We start from the raw sequence: 21,316 nt of genomic DNA on the forward strand, positions 1-21,316 counted from the left end.
AACAACAACAACAATAACAACCAAAAATTAAGACACTTGGGAGTGAATCTACCTAGACACAAAAGACTCTTATAAAAAGAAAACTACAAAATATTTTTGTGGAAAAAAAAATATTTCTGTGAGACACAAAAAAAGGCATAAATAAATGGAAAAATGTTCCCTGTTCATGGATAGGATGACTTGATATTGTGAAAATGACAATACTACCTAAAGTAATCTACATATTCAATGCAATCCCAATACAGAGACCAAATTCATTTTCAAGGAGATCAAAAGTGAAATTGTCAAGTTTACTTGGAGAGGAAAGAGACTCTGAATAAGCAATGTACTTCTGAAAAACAAAATGAGGCCAGAGGCATAACACTCCCTGACCACAAAACCTACTACACAGCAGTAGTGATCAAAACAGCATGGAACTGGTACAATTAACGGGCACATAGATTAGGGGAACATAATTGAGAACTCAGAAGTGAACTAATCTATGTATGGTCAACTGATATTCAACAAGAAAATCAAACCTATGAAACGGGAAAATGACAGCCTCTTCAACCAATGGTGTTGTCAAAACTGAACTGCTACCTGAAGAAAGCTGAAACAGGATCTATATCTTACAATACACACCAAAATCAACTCACGGTGAATCAGAATTTGGAATAAATTCCCAAATCATAAAGCTCATAATAGACAAACTAGGACCAAGCTTAGAAGGCCTAGTCTACAGTATTAAGGGACTGTCAAATATCGCCAGAAATGCACAATGTAAAGAGGATAAAATTGACGAATGGGACCTTCTAAAGATTAAATCTCTGTGTTAATCAAAATCTTTTTCCAACAGAGTTAAAAGACAACCTACTGACAAGAGAATAAACATTTGGCAATACCCTCTCAGACAAGGGTCTCATAATGAAAGTTTACAGAATCTTACTGGGCCTCAAACAGAAAAAGACTAATAATCCAATTACCAAATGGGGAAAAGACATGGAAAAACTTTTCACAGAGGAGGGCATTTGGATGGCCAACCGACACTTAAAGAAATGTTCTAAATCACGGACAATAAGAGAGATGCAAATAAAAAACAATGAAATACTATTTCACTCCAGTAGCAGTGATAAAGTTTAGCAGGGCAGCAACTAATACATGTTGGAGAGGATGTGGTGAGATAAGAGCTCTTATACATTGTTGGTGGGATTGTAAAATGTACAACCATTCTGGAAGGCAGTTTGGCATTCCCGCAAAAAGCTGAACATAAAAATTCCATATGACCTAGCTATTCCACTGCTTCGAATATACCCTGAGAAAATGAGAACTGAGGCACACACAGAGATGTGTACACCAATGTTCATAGCAGCATTATTCACCATAGCTAGCTAGAACATGGAAACAGCCCAAATGCCCAACCATGATGGAATGGATTTAGAAATTATTGTACATTCACACAGTGAAATACTATGTAACACACAAGAGCAATGATTTTGTAAATTACTACCTAACATGAGAGGGACTGGAGAGCATTATGCTAAGTGAACTGACTCAGTCTTATAAAAATAAGTGCTCAGTAGACCATTATTATGGAACTGGAGCCTAATCATATGATCACTTAATGGAAAGGGGAACAATCCCTTATGAAAAACAGTGGATAAGAACTTTATGAACTTTGTATGTAAACCAGTATGAAATAATTTTTTAAAAAGGGGGGAAAAAAAAGCTAACTCGTTACAAGGTCAGTTTTGAGTCAGTTATGACTTAAGGGCAAACGGCAAGAAATTATTTTTATGTTCTACAGGGATGAGGAACTGAGATAGACAAGAGATCCGCTCTCCCACTGAATATTTGTTACAACCTTGATTCAGATGATCAATATTGTTTTTCTGTGTTATTTCTCGGTTGAGTTTTTGTTTTCTAATCAGTAATGGACTTTAGTTTTTCTCTCAACTTATACTTAGAATCCTTCAGGTCAGTTCCGACTAGTCTACAACATCAGATAAATGCTTCTGAGCTTCCTAAATCAATTTTCTAGGAAAACTGCCTCTAGTTAAATTCAATCTCTTTGATTTCCTACTCTTTTCAAAATAATTTAGAGATCCTCTTGTGACTCCTCACACTTTCAAGGATCTCCTGTAGGTTTTTTTTTCATGTCTTTAGGAAGCATTGGTTAAGTGTTTCAGAAACAGTACCAATATTGTTAAGTATAATTGCTTGGGTAGTGACATTAAACACTTTCAATTTCCTTCTGAACACAATACATACTACTGTAATTCAGCATTTTCTATTTCAAAGCTTGTGGTGGTTTCAGAAAAATAGAGATAAGTGTTTCTTTAAATAGAATAGCTGTACTTGTGGGCTTTCAATGATAATGTTCAGCGACCACTAATTTTATGTCTTACCAGGCAAAACCGTATTTTACTCATTATGAGTGAAGCACATTTTGAGACTCTTTTAGACAACTGTATGAAATTTCAGAGTAAACTAATACTTGCCTGAGCTCTGCAGAAACAGAAATTTATATGCGCGTTTTGAAAAAAAACACAAACCCTTAGTTTTACCATCCAATTCGTTTAACAAATTATAGGATTTTTCCTGGCTTTGTCATCTGGAACTTCAAGCTGCTTAGAATCCACAGGGAGTATTACTAGAGATTACTCGGTACTCAGAATTATTGAAAAGAGAGGCCTGCTCTTTGGTTCATATTCATAAATCCCAATCTTAACTCATTGAATGTAATGGAAATCAGAATATGGCTCTTATTCCCATCTTGATACTCCTACTATGTGATAAGATAATATATCCTAGAATATAAGTTTCTTTAGGGACACAGGACACTTGGGCATGTCCTGTGAAATGAAAACATATGAACGTTTGTTTGATACTATTAATTGAGCCTGGAGATGATTTTACTGGGAAGAAGCAGCAATTTGAAAATTAAACTGACCATTTGCATTTGAAAAACATGAGAACCCTGCTTCCCAGACAAACCTTTAATATTAGTGATAACATAAGGTAATGGTTACCTACATACATGTATAAGAGACTTGTATATAAAGAAAACATCTTTTTTCTAGTATTGAAATGAAGGAATGATAAAAAAATGTAATTTAAAAGAGTTTTACCAAAGACAGTGAGCTCTGCTGGATCGCTGTCTCTTTCTCCCACCATATTGGTACCAACACAAGTATACATCCCTGCATCACTTTTTCTGGTATTGGAGATCATCAATTTTCCACCACGGATCTGTTGAATAAAATCAAACAAAAATATAAAAAAAAAGTGGAAAGGAAACAAAGAAGGAAAACCCATTAACAAAGAATTTTGATGACATTGTATGTGTTTTTCCTTCTCTTTAAATTATCTTGCATATAAGCTGCCATATTCCCCTGCTAGATAAAGTTCACTCTGGCAGCCTTCCTCTCCCTTGCTGGGTCCTATTTCTGGCATTGTTACTGTCTTCATAAAATTAAGTGCTTTTCCCTCACATTTGAATGAATTGTAATTACCATTTGCATCGGCAAGAAACACCTGCTATAGGTAATGCAGTGAAACCGAGCTGACTCATAAAATTTGAACAAGTAATTCTTGACTATCTCTATGACTATGTCTATACACAGTGTTGTAGACACCTGGAATACAGTAGTAAATTAAATGTCAAAAATTTATGTCCTCGCGGAACTCATGTATCAATTTTTAATGTTATCTTTATAGCAGATGATTGTTGTTGTTGCATACCATCAAGTCAGAATATATAAACTTATTTAAAAGACGTTTTAGTAAGAAAAAAAGTGTGTGTGTGTGTGTGTGTGTGTGTGTGTGTGTAAAATGGTGAGTATAAATCAGTACAAATAATTATTTTTAATAATTGCTCTTTAAGTGAATCTTAAAATAAATAAATAAAATAAATGTACATAATACCATTAAAATATCCGTTTCCTAAAGGAGTTAATAAAATAAAATTGGGTTTTTAATCCATACACTAAAAAATGCATGATTCATAGATTCCTTTTCGATTTTACCTACTCATATTAGACTCAACCACCAGAGCTTTACAATGACTGAGAGTTTTAATGAGATACTAGATAAATACTGGCTGGTTTCCATGGATGTTTTAAAATTCCATTGGAGAACAAAACTCATGCAAGTTTGATCTCATCAGAGATACTCTGCACTCCAAATTTGACATTTCATATAAATTAATTGAAGTTTTTTAAAAAACCCAAACAAACCCTAAATAAAATATGGATGAAAGAGACCATCAACCCAAACATCATTATTTCCAGGAGCACTTAATGGTATTGTAACTTTCACCAATAAAAGAACTAGGGAAAATATTACATGAGAAGCAAATTACTCACACATTGAGATTTGTCTTCTTTTGTCAAAGTTTGAACTCTGAGATTACTATAGGAGAGCAGACCTGACCTAGCCTACTGGAAAATTAGAGTCTGTGAAGAAGAGGACTGAGATGGTCAATTGAGTCTGAACCCTGTTAGCCATGTGAGAACAGCTGCTATACAGTGATTCTGACTCATGATGGCCCCATATATATCTCAGAATAGAACTGTGTTCAACAGATTTTCCCCCCAGTTACTGATTTATTGTAAGATTTCTGACCTTTCTTCTGAGCTATCATTGGGTGGACTGAAACCTTTAACATTAAGATTAGCAGCAAGTGCATTTGAACTATGCAGGTGATAGATAATTCTATGCCAATTTTCCAGCACCAACAACTATTTAAATAGACCACAGAAGAAAAGCAAACCTAGTAGAAATCAAGTGAGCTGGCCCAGACAAGAACCAACAACATGCCCAGAGAATCACGGTTTAAATAAAATGTCTTTTATAAGACACCGCATTTTGGAGTAGCTTGTAAAGATAAATGCCACAAACATCAAATGAGAACTTTTGAACATTATTTTTTACTCTATCACCAGGAAGACATTTTCATAAGCTTAATTCCAAGTATAGATCATTAGAAAACAAATTCTCTTTGGCATTGTGACTCTATCCACATGGTCAAGACAGAGAGATTGGATATAAAATCATCCACAGTCTATCCGGTTCTGCAACATGTCATAATCACAATGAGCACATAAGAAAATTCCTCACTTTTCTTTTTAAAACGGATAGATGATCAGACTACACAAATTTTTATTTGCAGTGTGTTTTCTCAAAAGAGATATTATTTTAAGTAAAAGAAATTAATTTTCAAGTATCGTACTGAGAATGACATTTAATTGAATAACATTAAGAGGTTGTGTCACTATATACTATTTCATTGAACTAGTTTTTATTTACAAACCTCACATAGCTTCATAGGTGGATCCTGTGACAAAATAGAAGGATCACAGGCCCTGCAGCAACATCATTAGTTTCTGGGTGTCCCATTAACACCAGACTATTTTTCTTACTTTGGCTAAGCTGTAGAACGAGTCATTTACTTTTTACTTTGGTTCTAGTTCCTATCTGTGAAAAAGAAAATCTTCTGAATTCATTCATGTATAAATGTTATAAAGATTATTTCGTTAGAAGAACTGAAAAAATGGCTGAAGATATTCATCAATGTAAATTATTTTCTTTTATAATTTTGAAAAATAGTGGCTAAGGAAATATTCTAGTTAATCTGGTTTATGGCCATCATTTGCAGTTTCACATTTATGCATTGCATAATCAATAGATGCATTTGGCGATTTTAAAAGGAGCTAAAATATCAATGCTGTACGGTACAGGTATTTATCATCAGATTGGTGTGATTATTAATATGTATCATACATAACTGGCATATATTTTGGTCTTTTTAAAACCTCATTCTCAAATGTTATTTTTAAAATAATGTGATGCTTTTTGAAACTTCTTTCAATACCAATATATACGGTCTATGTGGATTTTTTTTGGTTATGAACAGTCAAGAATAATTGTGTAACTATATTAATAAGTGAAAAACAAAACATATCTCTCAGACTTGATATGCAGTTTCTCTATACCACACTTTTTATGTGACTCACACTTATTCTTTCTTCTTTATCATCTATTCGGACTTTGTCTTTCTTCCAGTAGATGGTGGGTTCAGGGTGGCCCCGAGGAGGCTGGCACTCCAGAATGGCAGGCTCTCCTGCCGCCACCACAACGTCGGTGGGGTTTTGCCGGAAGTCATCTCGCAACACTAAAGAAGAATTAGAGTAAAAGAAAACTCAGTAACAATGATTTCTGCAAAAGGTAACTTGCTTCTGGATATGCAGGAAGCAAGAATTTTAAAGTGCAAATAGCTAGAACCCAATGACAAAATTCTGGAGCCTTCTTAAGTGCTTATCAACAAGGGGATAGCTACATACATGATGGTGCACCTTTGTCTTAAAACACTCTTTAAAAGCTGACAATTATCTCAAAATGAGATGAGAGATATTAATAACTTAGTATTGAGTTTTGGATGGGTGGTTTTGAGGTATTTTGAAAGCAAGGTGCAGAATTATTTATGCAGTATGTTGGTATTCTCTAAAAAGTCAAAATTTATATTCCTATATCTAGACATATAATGTAAAATGAATGTTAAAGTTATATGAAAGCCCTGAAACGCACCACAAAAATGTCATCTGTAAGCATGTGTCAGACTGTGAGAGAACGTGAGGTGAAAACTCGAAAGAAATCCTTTCTCATGACATGAATATGGACAAGAGCGACACTGTTTTCATTATGCTTCAGAAGGTAGACTCATTGTTCCCCCTTGCAACGCACTAGCACCCACATCCACAGGGCTACATTTTCATTCTCTGTGCATCTCCACCTGCCGAGCGACATCTGGGCAGCGTGACATTCTGAGCACAGTTATCCCTTATAGCAGTTTTGTCAGTCTGAATTTCCCCTCCTTTCATTAAGGCGAACAGCAGGTTGGACCTCCATCGCAACCTCTGAAAATCTGGCATGCCTGGCTCTCCAAATGTCACCTATCTATCTGCTCGTGCCCTTTTGCTGCTGGCAAGTTAAGAAGTCTGGCGAAGTCACTAGACTCTTATCAGATGGCAGAAACCTGGGCCTATTTAGCAAATGTGGGCTAAATGTACCTTAAGGTAGTGGGTGTTAAAAAAAAAGTAGTTGAGAGCCATCATTGCACCATATGCTTCAGACTAGCTCTGGTAACATCATCTTTGATATCCCATCAAAGTTTTCCACCAAAAGTTTGACAAGTTTGGTTTCAAAATATGTCCAGTGGTAAAATACACACATTACATATTACACAAACATACATGCTGCTGGCACAACAGTTAAAAGATCAACTATCAGCAGAAACACTGGCAATCTAAACACATTCTGTGGTAGAAAAGATAGGGTAGTCTGCTTTCATAAAGGTGACACCCAACAAGACCCTGTGGGATCAGGGGTTTTTGTATTATAAGTTAAAATTAATTGGTTAGCACTATGAGAGGGAGGGGGCACCAAGAGTTTTGTTGTTGTTCAGTTCCTTACTTCTCATGGAGGAGACTCAGGCTCTTTTTCCAGCAAAAGGCAACACACACAGAGCTACCATTCACCCCAGTGTCTGTGGTGGTATACATTTTGCTACGGTGCTGAGCAAGTTTCAGTGAAGCTTCCAGACAGACAGAGATAAGGAAGAAAGGCCTGAAAAACAGCCAGTGCAAACTCCCAAAACTCACCACTGACTGACCTGCAACCCAATCATGAAGCTGGCCCAGGAGTTTGGCTGGCATGAGTTGAGGCCAACCAGGAGGCAGCTAAGGAGCACTGGTGGCCTAGGGGGGAGAAGCTGCACTGCAATCTCTAAGGCATGTAGTTCAAACCCACCAGCTGCACCATGGGATAAGGATGGGCAAGCTCCTCCTAGGTGATTAACTGCCTCTGAAAACTCCCCAGAGGATCAGTTATGGGTCGGTTCCGACTTGATGGCACAGAGCAACAACAACCACCACAAGAGGCACCTAACCGCAATGCTTGTGTGTATATAATTGGTCAAGCCATGTGAAATAAAAATTAGGCAGTTTGTGCTATCCTCTTATGTAAATCATGGGCTGCAAACAGGGATTAGGGCAAAGCAACTGCCTTCTGTGCCCTGTAATGAGACCCACTTCAGCACTCTGCTGCTTTGTTGTGCCAAGTCTCTAGGTTAATTGTCATTCTCCAAATAAATAAAAATCCCTGTCCAGAAAATAGCTCCAGAGAGACAACTGAGCGGCATTCAAAGCTTTTCTTTTCTTGCCTGCTGTAACACTGTTTTCTATCTTAATGAAGTCATGGCCCTTTAGGAGATTAGAGAACCTTGTCTCTTATTGAAGGAGCAGTAAGAAAGAATTCAGCACAAATTGTTCACTCTCAGTTTATAAGCTGATTAATTTACTGCTTTTGCTGTGAAGGAAATGTGTTCCATTTTAGCACTGGAAGCTGTAAGTTTTTGGTCCCCTAACCTTGTCTAACTGGTAAGAAAGGTGTGATTTATATGCATAGGATTTGCTTCTGAATGAATGGGCTGGGAGAAGTGTGCATTTAGCTGTGACATTCAGGTGATGAGAAGGGGTTAACACTGTAGTTCCCCCTTGCAGGTAAATCCTCCAGGGAGCATAAGCTGGTGACTCATTTATATTCTAAATACAGAACAGCTGCCTGTTTATGCAATGTTAAGAAGTGCAAAAATATGGTAACATGGTGACAAGCACTCCTACAATATCCGGTACTGGCAACAAATGGTGTTTTGGCAGGTCCTCAATCTGCTCCAAAAGGCACATCTGGCCAGTTGAAGGACCTTCTCCAGACTGTTATCCTAAAAAAAAAAATTGTGTGTCCAAAAGACTCCACTCAAAATATACTTAACACCAGAGCAAACATTTAGAAATACAGGGGTGCTGAATTGCAAAAAAAAAGAAAAAGAAAAGAAATCCACTGATTTAGGGGGGCAGAAAGGAGAAGAATATCATAACAAAGTATAAGGTCTGCTACTGTTAAACAATATAACATGTGTTTATGGCATTCATAGGGAAAAAAAGAAAGAAAATGACTTCAATTTGCAAATGAAGCCAAGAAATTGAACATCAAGTGTAATTTCAGGCTTTCAGACTATTCACCCTGAGTGGAGGGTGAGATAATGGTATAATTGGTACTGTACCCTCTTCAACTTGTAAAATGCTCTTTGGGGCTTGTACAGTATTCAGTGAATTCATTTCATTTATTGATATCATTTCTCTTGCTCTAAGTCTTTGTGGTAGTAAAATGTGATCATTTTCTCTCCCTGAAAACATTCAAGAAAAGAATATTTACTTTTCAGCAGGTTCTAGCACAGCAAATGGTAATGGGAATTAGTCTTATGAAACATTAAAGTCACTTTATTCCTTCTAAACACATAAAGCAGGATACATGTGTTCTAATATTTACTTATGTATTTATAAAGTTCATGTACCTATGTATAAATATGAGCAAAATAAAACAAAATCATATTTACCAGTTCCAACTTGTAAACTGTCAGGGAATGACTTCAAGGATATCATCTATGAATAGAGCTAAAGGCCATTGCAAAGAAAGAGGGGTAAGAAAAAAACCAAAACCAAAATGGATGTCACAAGAGATGCTGAAAATTGTACCAGAGTGTCAGGAAGCCAAAACAAAGGAAAGAGATGCTGAAGTAAAAGAGCTGAACAGAAGATTTCAAAGAGCAGCTAGCTCAAGAAGACAAAGGCAACTATTATAGCAGAATATGGAAAGATCTAGAATTTGAGAGTATAAAGGGAAGAATTCTCTCAGCATTTCTCAACCTCAAAAAACTGAAAAACAAATTTAGCCTTCAAATTCCAATACATACAGACGCTGTGGGCAAAATCTTGAATGATCCAGGAAGCATCAAAAGAAGATGGGGGGAATAGAAAGAATTGCAGTACCAAAAAGAACGGACTGACACTGACATATTTCAGGAAATACTATCTGATCAAGAGTTAATAGTAATGAAGGAAGAAATTCATACTGCATTGGAGGCACTGGCAAAAAAAGTAAGTCCCCAGGAATTGATGGGATATCAACTGATATATTTCAAATGACAGATACAGCCCTGGACATACTTATCAGTTTATGCCAGAAAATTTGGTAGACAGCTGTATGGCTGATTGACCAGAAGAGATCCCTATTTGTTCCCATTCTCAAGAAATAGGATCCAATAGAGTTTGGAAATTATCAGAAAGTAGCATCACATGTAAGCAAAGTGTTGCTTGGGATCATACAAAAATGGCCTTAACAGTACATAGACAAAGAATTGCCAGACTTTCAAGCAGGATTTAGAAAAGCCCGTATTACTAGGGATATGACTGTTGATGTCAGATTGATCCCGGCTGAAAGCAAAGAATACCAGCGGAATGTTTATTTGTGTTTTATTGTTTATGCAAAGACATTTGACTCTGTGGATCATAACAAATTAGGGCTAACATTGAGAAAAATGGGAGTCTCAGAACACTTATTTGTGTTCACGCAAAAACCTATACCTAGATTAGAAGGCTACTGAGTGAACAGAGCAAGGGAACACTACATGGTTGAAAAATAGGAAGGGGGTGTGTCAGGGTTGAATTATTTTGCATACCTACTCAATCAGTATGCTGAGCAAATTATGCAAAAAGCTGGACTCTGTGAAGAAGAATGTGGCATCAAGATCAGAGATCTTCATTAACCTTCATTATGCAGATGACACAACCTTGCTTACATAAAGTGAGGAGGACTTGAAGCATTTGCTGCAGAAGATCAAACACTGCAGCTTTCAATCAAACACTGCAGCCTTCAATATGGACTGCATTTCAGTGTCAAGAAAACAAAAATGTTCACTAATGGACCAGTAGACGTGATCATGATAGAAGGCGAAACGTGAGATTGTCAGCGACTTCATCTTGCTTGGATCCACACTCAACACACTTGGTGCTAGCAGTCTGGAGATCAGGATATATATATATTGCACTGGGAAAGTCTGCAGTCAGGGACCTCTCCAAATTTTTGAGGAGCAATGACATTAGTCTTAGGACTAAGGTGCACATGAGCCAGACCATGCTGTTTTCAACCACTTGCTATCCATCTGGGAGCTGAACAATAAATGATAGAGGAGAAAAGGATGGAGGCTAGGATGGTCAAGTTTTGTCTTGCTAACTCTGGACATGTTGCTCAGAGGAATTATTTCTTGGAGAAGGACAGCATGCATGGAAAGGTAGAGGGATGGGGAAGGAGAGGAAGACCCTCAACCAGGTGGGTTGGCACAGTGACTGCAGCAGTAGATTCATAGGTGTCAGACTGTGAGATGAGCACAGGATAGGAGAGGATTCAGATCTGTTGTTCATAGGGTTGCTATGAGCTCTACTTGACTCAAAGGCACCTAAAACAACAAGAATAATTTGTGAGCTAATTAATAATTTCGTTCTTAGATTCTGCCCTCTTTAGGAAGATTCTGCCCTCTTTAGGTGGCTGAATGTTAAAAAAATCGGCTGCAATCCCAAAGGCACACAGTTCGAATCCAGAACCTGCTCCAAGGGGGAAGAATGGGATATCTACTGTGTGATTTACTGCTCTGAAAAATCTGCTGGAGAGTAAGCTATAGGAAAGTTCTGACTCAACAGCACACAACTACCACAACAACTGGAAAGGATTCATTCTCCTAGGCTAAATCAAAGAAACTAAAATGGTCTGGAAAATATGGAAAAACAAAGCAAGTCTCCTTAACCCCCTATACTAGGAACAACCAATAGCTACATTTCAAGTGTGGTTTGGCTTGTAATCACATGCAACAATATACATATGATTTAAACCTCTAATAAGTCTTTAAGGAGAAAGCAAACAAATGCGATCTGCTGGAGGAAGAGGGAGTAATCAAGACGAAGCATGGAGAGTAGTAGGCTGTTCTTTAAAGAAATAATTGTATAAACACCTGCTTTTATACAGTATTTGTTTGCACGTGTCAGTATAGATTATAAGTAATATGGCAGGGTAGGGATTAAGAAATCTAAAAGGTGTGTCTTGGAGGTAAAGATTGTAAGCAGGCTATGGGAGTAGCCAGTGCCTGCGGGAAAGTATGCTTAGAAAGGCGGAGGAGAGTCAGTTAAAAGAGGAAGACCCTCAGTGAGCTGCATGGACAGAGAGGCTGTGGCAACGGGCTCAAGCACAGAAGCGCTGTGAGAATGTGCAATGCTTCCTAAGGGTTCATCAATTCTTCTTAATCAGAGACCAACATAGTGAGCTGCCCCTTAGGAGAGCTGCTGTTTTCTTTCTTATAAAATAGACCACAGTATTTGAATTCACTTTTAAACTTTATTTATATTGTAGGAACAACTGAGCAGAAAATGAACATGCTCTGTAAAATGTCACTCAAAATCCAAAAACTCCCAAGTTTGTTTTTTGGTTTTTTTTTTAAATCACTCAGGAAGAATAATTTATATCAGTTGGAGTGTGAGATGGAATGCAACTTGCCTATCTACACATTCATATAGCCCTAAAATGAAGACCAAGGAGTCCATTTCTGAGGATAAACTCAAAGTTTCAAAATAATGTCATTTCTGAGATTAGATTATAAGAGATTAGACGTTTACTTGAGTAAACTATAGGAAGGTTCTGACTCAAGAGCAGATATTGTCTCTTGCAAACACTCTCTTCCTTTTTAGGGTTTTGCTTTTTTTTAGAAAAAACCCAAAACCAAAACCCACCAAATTTATATATGTAAACAGCAGCACAGGTAATACAAATTATTATAGGTGAGATAACTAACTCACAGTGGGCCCTCCAGTATGTTTTCAGAGGCAGTAAACTGCACAGGAGAAGATGCCCATCTTTCTCTTGCAGAACAGCTGGGTGACTCAAACTGTGTGGCTTGGCTTGGCAGACCCCTTATTACTAGTTCACAGAGCTCCCTAATATGTCATGGCAAATACTGCAAGGGGGTGAAAAAAAGAATATGAGATGGTCACTGTTTTAACTGCTCCACACATTATTTCCCTGTTATGAATTGGCAGCACCTAATAGTTGGCTCAGGATAGGACAAGATTTCACAACCATTGTTCATAGAGTCACTAAGATCATAGTAGGAGTGGCATCCACTTCCGAAATAGCTTGTCTCCAGAAACTCTATGAACTTAGAGAAAAGATGAAAGCTTTTCATGTTCAAGACATTCATTCATACGGTTGCTATGAGTCCTCTATGCCTCCAAGGTACTTAACAACATGGTCATAGTTGACTAGAAGGCACATAATAATAACAACAGCACCAGAAGCAACAATAGGGGGCTCTGGTGGTGTAGTCATAAGGAATGCCTCTGTCTACATAAAAGTATGCGGTTTGAGCTCACCAGTTGTTGTACTGGAGAAAGATGGTTAATCTCCTATGTGATTTAATGCCTCTGAAAACCCACTGGAGTGTCAGCTAGGGATCAGTCCTGACTCAGTGGTACTTAACACAGTAACAACAATAGTAGCAACAGCAACTCATATCCCTAGTTACCAAGAAAAATAATCAAGCACAATCCCAAACCAACATGAAGCTCAGGACTTCCATTCTTCCTCTACAGAGAGCACTCAGCTGCTTCTTCCTAGACTAAAATGAGTCAAGAATGCTGTTGGCAGCTATGCTCTGACCTCAGGGGGAGCTCCAGCCTTAGGATGCAATCCAAAGAGATGAAGGAGAAATCTTAACTTTCTAGGTTTTTAATCCAAACAAGTTCCCTTTTCTATTTAAGTAATTTTAAATTTAATGAGACTCTCAATGGGAAACTTCCTGACAGAGTATAACAATTCTCTATTTTTATAAAGTTTTAGTGACTGAAAGGCCAAATAAATCTAAAACAGAACCATCATTTGCAAGCAAACAACTTTACTCCATTTGGAACAATCAAACGGACAGGCCAGTCAGCATCTAAATAGATGCTAAAATCTGATACTTTGGGGACAAGTCCTAAGTGGTTTCTCCTGCACAGAAGGGGAACGAGAAAGAAATAACAGTGGGGAGACATCCTGCTACCGCTGTGCAAGCTGACACTCTGGCACTCCTGCTGCCTGCTGACAATTCCAAAAGGAGAAGCTCTAACCCTCCACCTCCGCTAAGTCTCTGTGCACAAGCAATGTGCTCAGCAAACGATGCAGATAAGCCAGGGTTATGCATCGGAGCAGGCTGAATAAACAAGAGTGCCCTGTGATTCTTTGTGAAGTCTCCTATTCTGCAGGGACTCAAACACACAAACACACAATTCACACAAGAGGAATGGCGAGCTCCAAATTTCTTAGCCAAGCTTTTCATTCTTGAAGCCTTTTTTTAGCCATGTTCTGTCCTCACTCACAAGATAATCTGAAGTCCTGCAAAGAGAGCCAACTCTTCCTTAATGTTTTCCATTAATGTTTAAAACTTGCTGAAGGATTCTTAGAAATTGCATGGAAACATCGTGCTCTCTGTAATTTGTATCCATAACCTCTGTAATGCATATGTTCTCCTCAGGGACAGAGTGTTGAGATCATTCATAAACTCTTGGATCACATGTGGCACTGAAAACTGGTGACATCTGACCACGGCAGACTCCAGGCCTGTCTCTGGCAATCATTTCCTCTGCTTTGCAGTTAAGGAGCCAGCAGTTGGCATACCTTCAACACTTGGAAGTCCTATTTCTGGCAAGTCCCAGCATCTGATATTTGACAGAGATCTGCATACCCTATCCATTAGCTTACAAGGAAGTTGTGGATTTAGGCTAATTAAGGTTTAATCAGTTCCCCCCCCCCCACTCCCTCCCCTTAAAGTGCCCTTGTCCAAAGAACAGTTCATATGGAATTGATGTTTCCAGAATTACAAAGAGCTTGGAGGAATGAAGCTTATTTAGAAACTGTGCTAGTGTAATAAACGTTTGGGAGACAGAGGAAGATGAAACTGGCAAATGCCAGCATTATGGTGAGCTAGAGTGGCACTGGTAGGTTAATGTATAAAGAGTTGCTTGCCAATCCAAAGGCTCCAAATTCAAAGGTTCAAATCCAAAGGTTTGAATTCACTAGCTTGAGGACAATTATGGACATTCAATTCATAGCCTCTGAAAATCTCCTAAAGAGTCAGCAATGAGTAGGTTTCCGACTTAATGGCACAAAGCAACAACCATTGGGGAGCATCCATTTGCCCCAAAATATTTGGCTCGGCTCCTTAAGCATCTGCCTTTCAGCCTCTGCAAGTTCAGGTCTAATTCACCCTGGGTCACAGTGATGCTCATAACCATGTATGTTTTACAAAATAATACATTTAGTATAAAATTCAGAATGTTACAGGTTTGTTAATAGAACAAATAAAAAAAAATATCATTAAGTCATATAGCCTAACATGATAGTAAAGGGAACACATTCTATAATTTCAAGTTTATAAAACTGTTGCCAACTTTCTCTAGATCTGAGTCTGGCTAAAAAATAACTAAATAAATAATCACACCCCTTTTTTATAAGATTTACATTTACATGATAATTACAAATAACCATCTGTCTGCTTCTAGGTTTTCAATCTGGTTCATGTCCCATGAGTTTCAAATGTTGAGCCAAAGCAGTTAAGCTACTAGGTACCAGGGAGGCTTGTTACAGGTGCTTCCTAGAATGTCTGTTATGCCAATTAATTCCTCTTTCTCCCCATTCCTCTCTCTCTCCCTCAATGTTAGAAAAAAAAATTGAAAGAATCAAGTATCATCTGTTTACTTATGTGAAACTTACATTCAATAAATTCATTTAAGTCTACATGTAAATTAAATACACATATACAGAGATTTAAATTCTGACTTGGAAATCCATTACTGCCTTATAGATACATCTGTCAATTTGAATAAAGGAAATACAGAGTGATATGGAGTAAATATTCATGTGCTGCTCTTCTCTGGATCCCAGTAGATTACCACTCTCCTCCCGCCTTGTTAGTCCGTATCTGAAGGCATTAGCTTTTACACATTCCAGCACTGCACAGTTCACAGAGGTACATGGCCTCAGCAGCATCTTCTTGTCATTCCACCCTTTCCTCGAATCAACGGGTTATTGCTCCAATATTTCTCTCCCATGGTGTATTCTGATGTGCCTGATCAACATGAATTACAATGCCAAGTAACTGCCAGATGTCATGAGTTATAAACTCAATAGTCTAAGGATTATTACACATTAGGGCACCCTGCAGTGTAAGGGTGTCCTGGAATTTATGTGTTATTTATTACCTATTGGCAGGGTCTCAAAGTAATCTCACCCCTGCTGATGAAATGAGGGCTGGAAGGAGAAAAAGGTCAAGGTCAACCTTCTTTGTCAGGAATGGGAGTTACTTTGAAACTGCTGTAGCTTTATCTTTTCCCCCCTATCTAACCTAGATAACTATGAGGTAAAAAAAGGGGGGAAGATATAAACTTTGGACATCTGCGGGCTTTCAATCTAGTTCTGCTTTCAATCTAATTTCACCTATGATGAAAACATATTTTGTACCGATAACCACCAGAAGTCAGATCAGAAGGCACTCATGAGTCCTACCATGCTTCATGGATGAAAAATAATCAGTTAACAGTACTTTGTTTTTCTTTTATACATATGGAAATACACTAAAGTCTAACTGCATTAGACTAGATTTGAATTTCTAATGTAAGAATATTATTTTTAGAAAGTCATGTCTCACATGTCTACAAACTCTTCAGTCCTGCCCATCTAATATTATTATAATTTGCATATGTCTACAGCACAAAATATGGACACTATTCTAAGTTCTCATAAATTTTGCAGAAATGGATTTAATGTGACATCTTATATTCTCAGGAAATGTTCTATTTGATTCCTACATGACAAGAAGCTTGAAATGTTTCCTGATATAGAAAGTAGCATATTTATTTTTAAATTGACTGATTAAAAAAAAGTCTATCATCTCTCTATCCCAAAGACCCAGTAACCTTCTTTTCTTTTGCCACCAAATGAATTCTGAATGGTGCAGTTAACATTCAGCAATCTCATTACCCATCTACCATAAATCCTCAAAAGCATCACCATGTTTTGACAGGTAGGCAGGAGAAGAAGTGGCAAGAAACATACCCAAGCACTTTTTATGAATGCAAATGTCCTAAGGACCAAATTTAAATTATTTCAGACAACTCACACTACACCACTGACAGCACCAGGAAAACAATGCACTTGAAATTTCTTTGTTTACCTAAGTCAAGGAAAAGCACAACCTCAACTACTTTTGATTCCTGATGCAAAAATTCCGAAGTCTCACTCTCCCTTCCAACTGGATATATACCTATCTATGAAAATAAAGAAGAAAACCAAAATGCCTCTTTATTTTATTATTAGTATAGGTACGCTTACGTTCTCATAATAAAAATTTTGAATTGGTTTTTGAAAAATATTGAAATTATTTATACTTTGTACTTTTTATTATACTAGTTTACTGACAAAATTTGAATACATTTTTTCACACATCAGTTCCTTCCCATTTCCCTAAGCTCCCTCATCAAATTGTGTGACCCCATAGCTAATTCCTCCCATGTACATTTTGCATACTCTTTAACCAAACCTTCATGTTTTTGGTGAAACTAAATTAGGAAGAAATTTATTTGTTCATGGATGCCTTTAAAAACCCCTCTCCCTTCTCCTCTGGATTATATTGGAATCAATCTTGAACATCTATGTAGCTAGAAGGAATAAATGAAATTGCCTTCTGCATCTGTGGCCATATTTCTATTCTGTGGACTCCTCCATTGTTGCTGTTAAGCTGAGAATTCACTACACTTTAACTCTTAACATATCTACAGATAAAATATAACAGCACAGAGCCACTTCATTCCTTCTTGGAGAGTAACCAGCATTCTCAACACCTAGTCTACAAGGAGAAAAATCAATTCCCTGATCACTTAACTAAGCATGACTGTTTTAGCTTGTTTATATAGTAAAGGAAGGCTATATAGTAAAGGGCAGCTAAATTTGATAAGTAAGAATTTTGTTAAACTTTCATACTTAGTCCCCATAAAGGTGATCTCTAATGCCAGATTATTAAAACTAATAACTTATCTTAGTTTTCTATTTTAGGCATTTTTATGCATCAACTATGATTTATCCGTGTCGCTGTTGACATTGAACTAATTCCACTCACAGTGAGCCCATGTATGCAGGATGAAATGGCGTTTCGAGGCTATGACTTTCCAAAAGCAGATGACTAAGGTTGATCTGTTCATGTCATCAGACTTCCCAAATATTTTAACCCAACTAAAATTTAAGACTTAGCAAATACACAAAAATGAAGAAATACGACAAAAACCTTACCAGCAGACGGCAAACTTGGATCTTTGTTTTTCTAGTATTATTTTTTTAAATTTTACATATTTACATAACTAGTTTCATTTACATTATATTTTTTGTGTGTATATTGTGGGTTTCTCTCTCCTTTTCACTCATCGTCCTAATAAATTTCTGCATGAAAGCATGTAAACCCGCTACTTCATGCCTCATGCCCTAATATCTTCCTTTCTAGATAGCTAATTTCTGATTTGCCCATCCCTAACAAGACAATACTATGAGGGAAAAAGCATGTCCTTTTCGTTGAAGAAGCCTCTGTTCGACTTGCAACTTTGAGCATCTGCATCCACAAACAAATTGCAGTCCAGAGCAAGCCATCAGGTAGCAGCAATTAACCCTACTCCATAGCATAGATCGTCTTCTCTTCACCTGGTTGAGCTCTGGTAAACTCATCTCCAGCCTTCCATGTCCAGGCTCAAGTGGGCATCAGCTGGAAGCTCAGGAGTCCACAGTTCTCCCTGCGACCAGAGCTGTGGGTCTCCTCACTTGCCCTACCTCCCTCGTGAGGCCCAGTCAATAGGGCCTCAATAAACCCTGCTCTTCAAGCCAACGAGCCTTCCCTGCTCATCCACATATGTCAGCATGCTAGGTGGGTAGTACTGAAGGAACCGGTCCAAATTCAGTCTGGTACTCCATTGTTAAATTTCTTCAACTCCCACTTCTGTGGATCCAGCTGATCACTAGGAGTGAGCATCTTTAAACTTCAATACTTGGAAGTGGGTTCTGACAGACACCTAGTTTACCCTGCTTCAGAAGACAAACAGCTTGTCCTAGTTTTGAAACATCAGTTGCTTCCTTTCCTTTATTCTTTTTTCATTCTCTCCTTGCTTGCTTGCCTTTCTTTCAAATGTGCAATTCTTCAGTTAGAGTTCAAAAGTGGGTCCACCAATGCATTAAAATGAAAATCTCCTCAGACTACTGAGTGGGACTCAAACTTACCCCTCAACCAAGCCATAATAGATTGTATCAGGCTTCCTTTGGACAAGCTTGTCTCCTGGGCAAATCTTCACTTTCAGTACTTCAACCCTGGTTCTGGACAAAGGTAGAATGCCACACTCTCTAATTACACAATATCCAGTGGCCATTTTTTATCATACATTGTTTTTCACCCCTTCCAAATTATTTTTCATATAACTATCCTTTGTGCACTGTGCTGTATTTATGCACATTGTGCCCCACAAGAGCTTTCAGTGAGAACATGACAAAAACACACTTGTAAACAACTAACAATTGGATTGATCCCTTTGGCTATTTGCTAGCTTTAAATTAAGCAGTTTCAGAGTTAGTAAACAGAAATTTTGTGTCCATCAGGAAAGAAGAAGCAGAGTGTAGTGCATCCAGAGACTCCTGCAAGAACAGACCAAGATGGAGACACAATCACAGCAACAGAGATGGCAGAGAACCAGAGACTGAGGTGAGAAGGAGCTGAACTAGAACTGCTAAGCCATGGTGGTTGGAGTGGTGGATGGTAGACACAATAATTAGCAGTACGGAAAGAGCTTTGTAAGGTGGAGTAGAGCCAAGAGGTATGGTCCGAATGCAGCCAAGAAGTATGGTTCAAGAGGCTAAGAGTCAGAAGGCCTGGGAGCACACCTGAGAAGCTGTCTTGACTAAAGAACTGTAAACTGTTTCCAACACCAATTATAACACGTTGTTCCCTAATAAAACTCATAATCATGAGTGTTGTCTATCAGTTCTGTATTGTCTCCGCAACAGATTAGAGAACCTGGTAGTAGAGTGTGGAGAGCCCTGGGAGAAATGTTTGGAACTAGTATTGACAAATGAGCATGGGGGTGGGGAGAGCAGGTTGAACTTCATAGGAATTGCTTCTGTGCTGTTGATGTTGTTGTGGAGTTAGACACTGTTAAATGGAGTCAGATGTTATGTGGATCAGATACTGCCATCCCTATATCAGCAGCACTATTTTTACAATGAATAATCAAATTATAAGTTCATAAAGTAGGATAATATGTGTAAAAGGTGAGTAACAAAAGAAAAATCTGAAGTGGGCAAAATTAATGGTTTTTAAAATAAAAACTTTCTATTTCATTATCCTGAATAGGGGATAAATTTGATGCATCCCTTCTAAAATATGACATTTTCAACATATCATGTATATAACTATGTATTTTTATCTTCCAAACTAAACACTCAAAATGCCAAATGAGGCATTGTAAATAATTACATAATTATATTCCTGAAAAACCAAGTTGACCGCTCACTAGTCCTACTCTAAAGTCTGTGTGATCTAAAGCATCATCTTTGACAGATTTAGCCATAATGCACAATCCATATTGGTTTTCTGTAAGTTCCTGGAGAACAGCAAGCTGTTTCTACCTGAGGGTCATCAGACAGTCATTCCCTATTTCTGAGTTGCACATTAATTCCTCTATGTGCCTTGGAACTGGCACTTCCATTATAAAATATTTATGAAACTTCTACTATTTAGCAGAGGAGAAGTATACAGCATTGTGGTTAAGATAATGGGTTTAGTCAGAGGACTTGAGATTTGGATTCAGCTCTGTTACTTGCACTAATTGCCTGATTTTGACAATATTCCTGTGGTATTTTCAGTGTCAAATCTTCTGCAAAATGGGGTTTATAAAATCTATGACTTTGTATTACTTTGAGGAACAGATAAAGTGATGAATGCAAAGCACAATGCTAACTAAGGAAAATGCTTCATAAATAGGATTAATCATCGTAATTAGGAGCTATGGTGAAGAAAATATACCTTGATTTTTTTGTATCTGACTATAATGACTTTAATAGCTATCAATTTTCAATTCCTCTGCCTATCAACTAGTTAATATCTTCAAGTTTCACAATATTCATGTCTTAAGGTCGAGGGGGTCAGACAGTCAAATTACTTTGCAATTGCTAATAGACAGGGATAATTACTTTGAATGAGTACTATGGGAGTTGGGATTTATAGCTAATGTTACAATTCTAAATTCAAATATATTTAGATGTGATTATTTTGTTACAAAATATTTATAAGGCTACCTTTTTACTCTCTCCCAATGAAGAAGCATGAGTGTGTATA

General features: G+C 37.6%; 1 protein-coding gene across 1 annotated transcript in view; it reads right to left on the minus strand.

The window, feature by feature from the left end:
- Positions 1-21,316, minus strand: part of ROBO2 (roundabout, axon guidance receptor, homolog 2 (Drosophila)) — an 843,022-nt gene that overhangs the window by 241,688 nt on the left and 580,018 nt on the right. The window contains exons 3-4 of the mRNA XM_006889811.1: positions 5,994-6,151; positions 3,108-3,228 (exon numbers count right to left, since the gene is read on the minus strand). Of these exons, the coding sequence (XP_006889873.1) occupies positions 3,108-3,228; positions 5,994-6,151 (279 nt within the window). The remainder of the gene's footprint in view (positions 1-3,107; positions 3,229-5,993; positions 6,152-21,316) is intronic.

This window comes from Elephantulus edwardii, unplaced genomic scaffold (assembly GCF_000299155.1).
Source record: "Elephantulus edwardii isolate Elephantulus edwardi_28Jun2011 unplaced genomic scaffold, EleEdw1.0 scaffold00081, whole genome shotgun sequence".
Taxonomy (NCBI): Eukaryota; Metazoa; Chordata; class Mammalia; order Macroscelidea; family Macroscelididae; genus Elephantulus; species Elephantulus edwardii.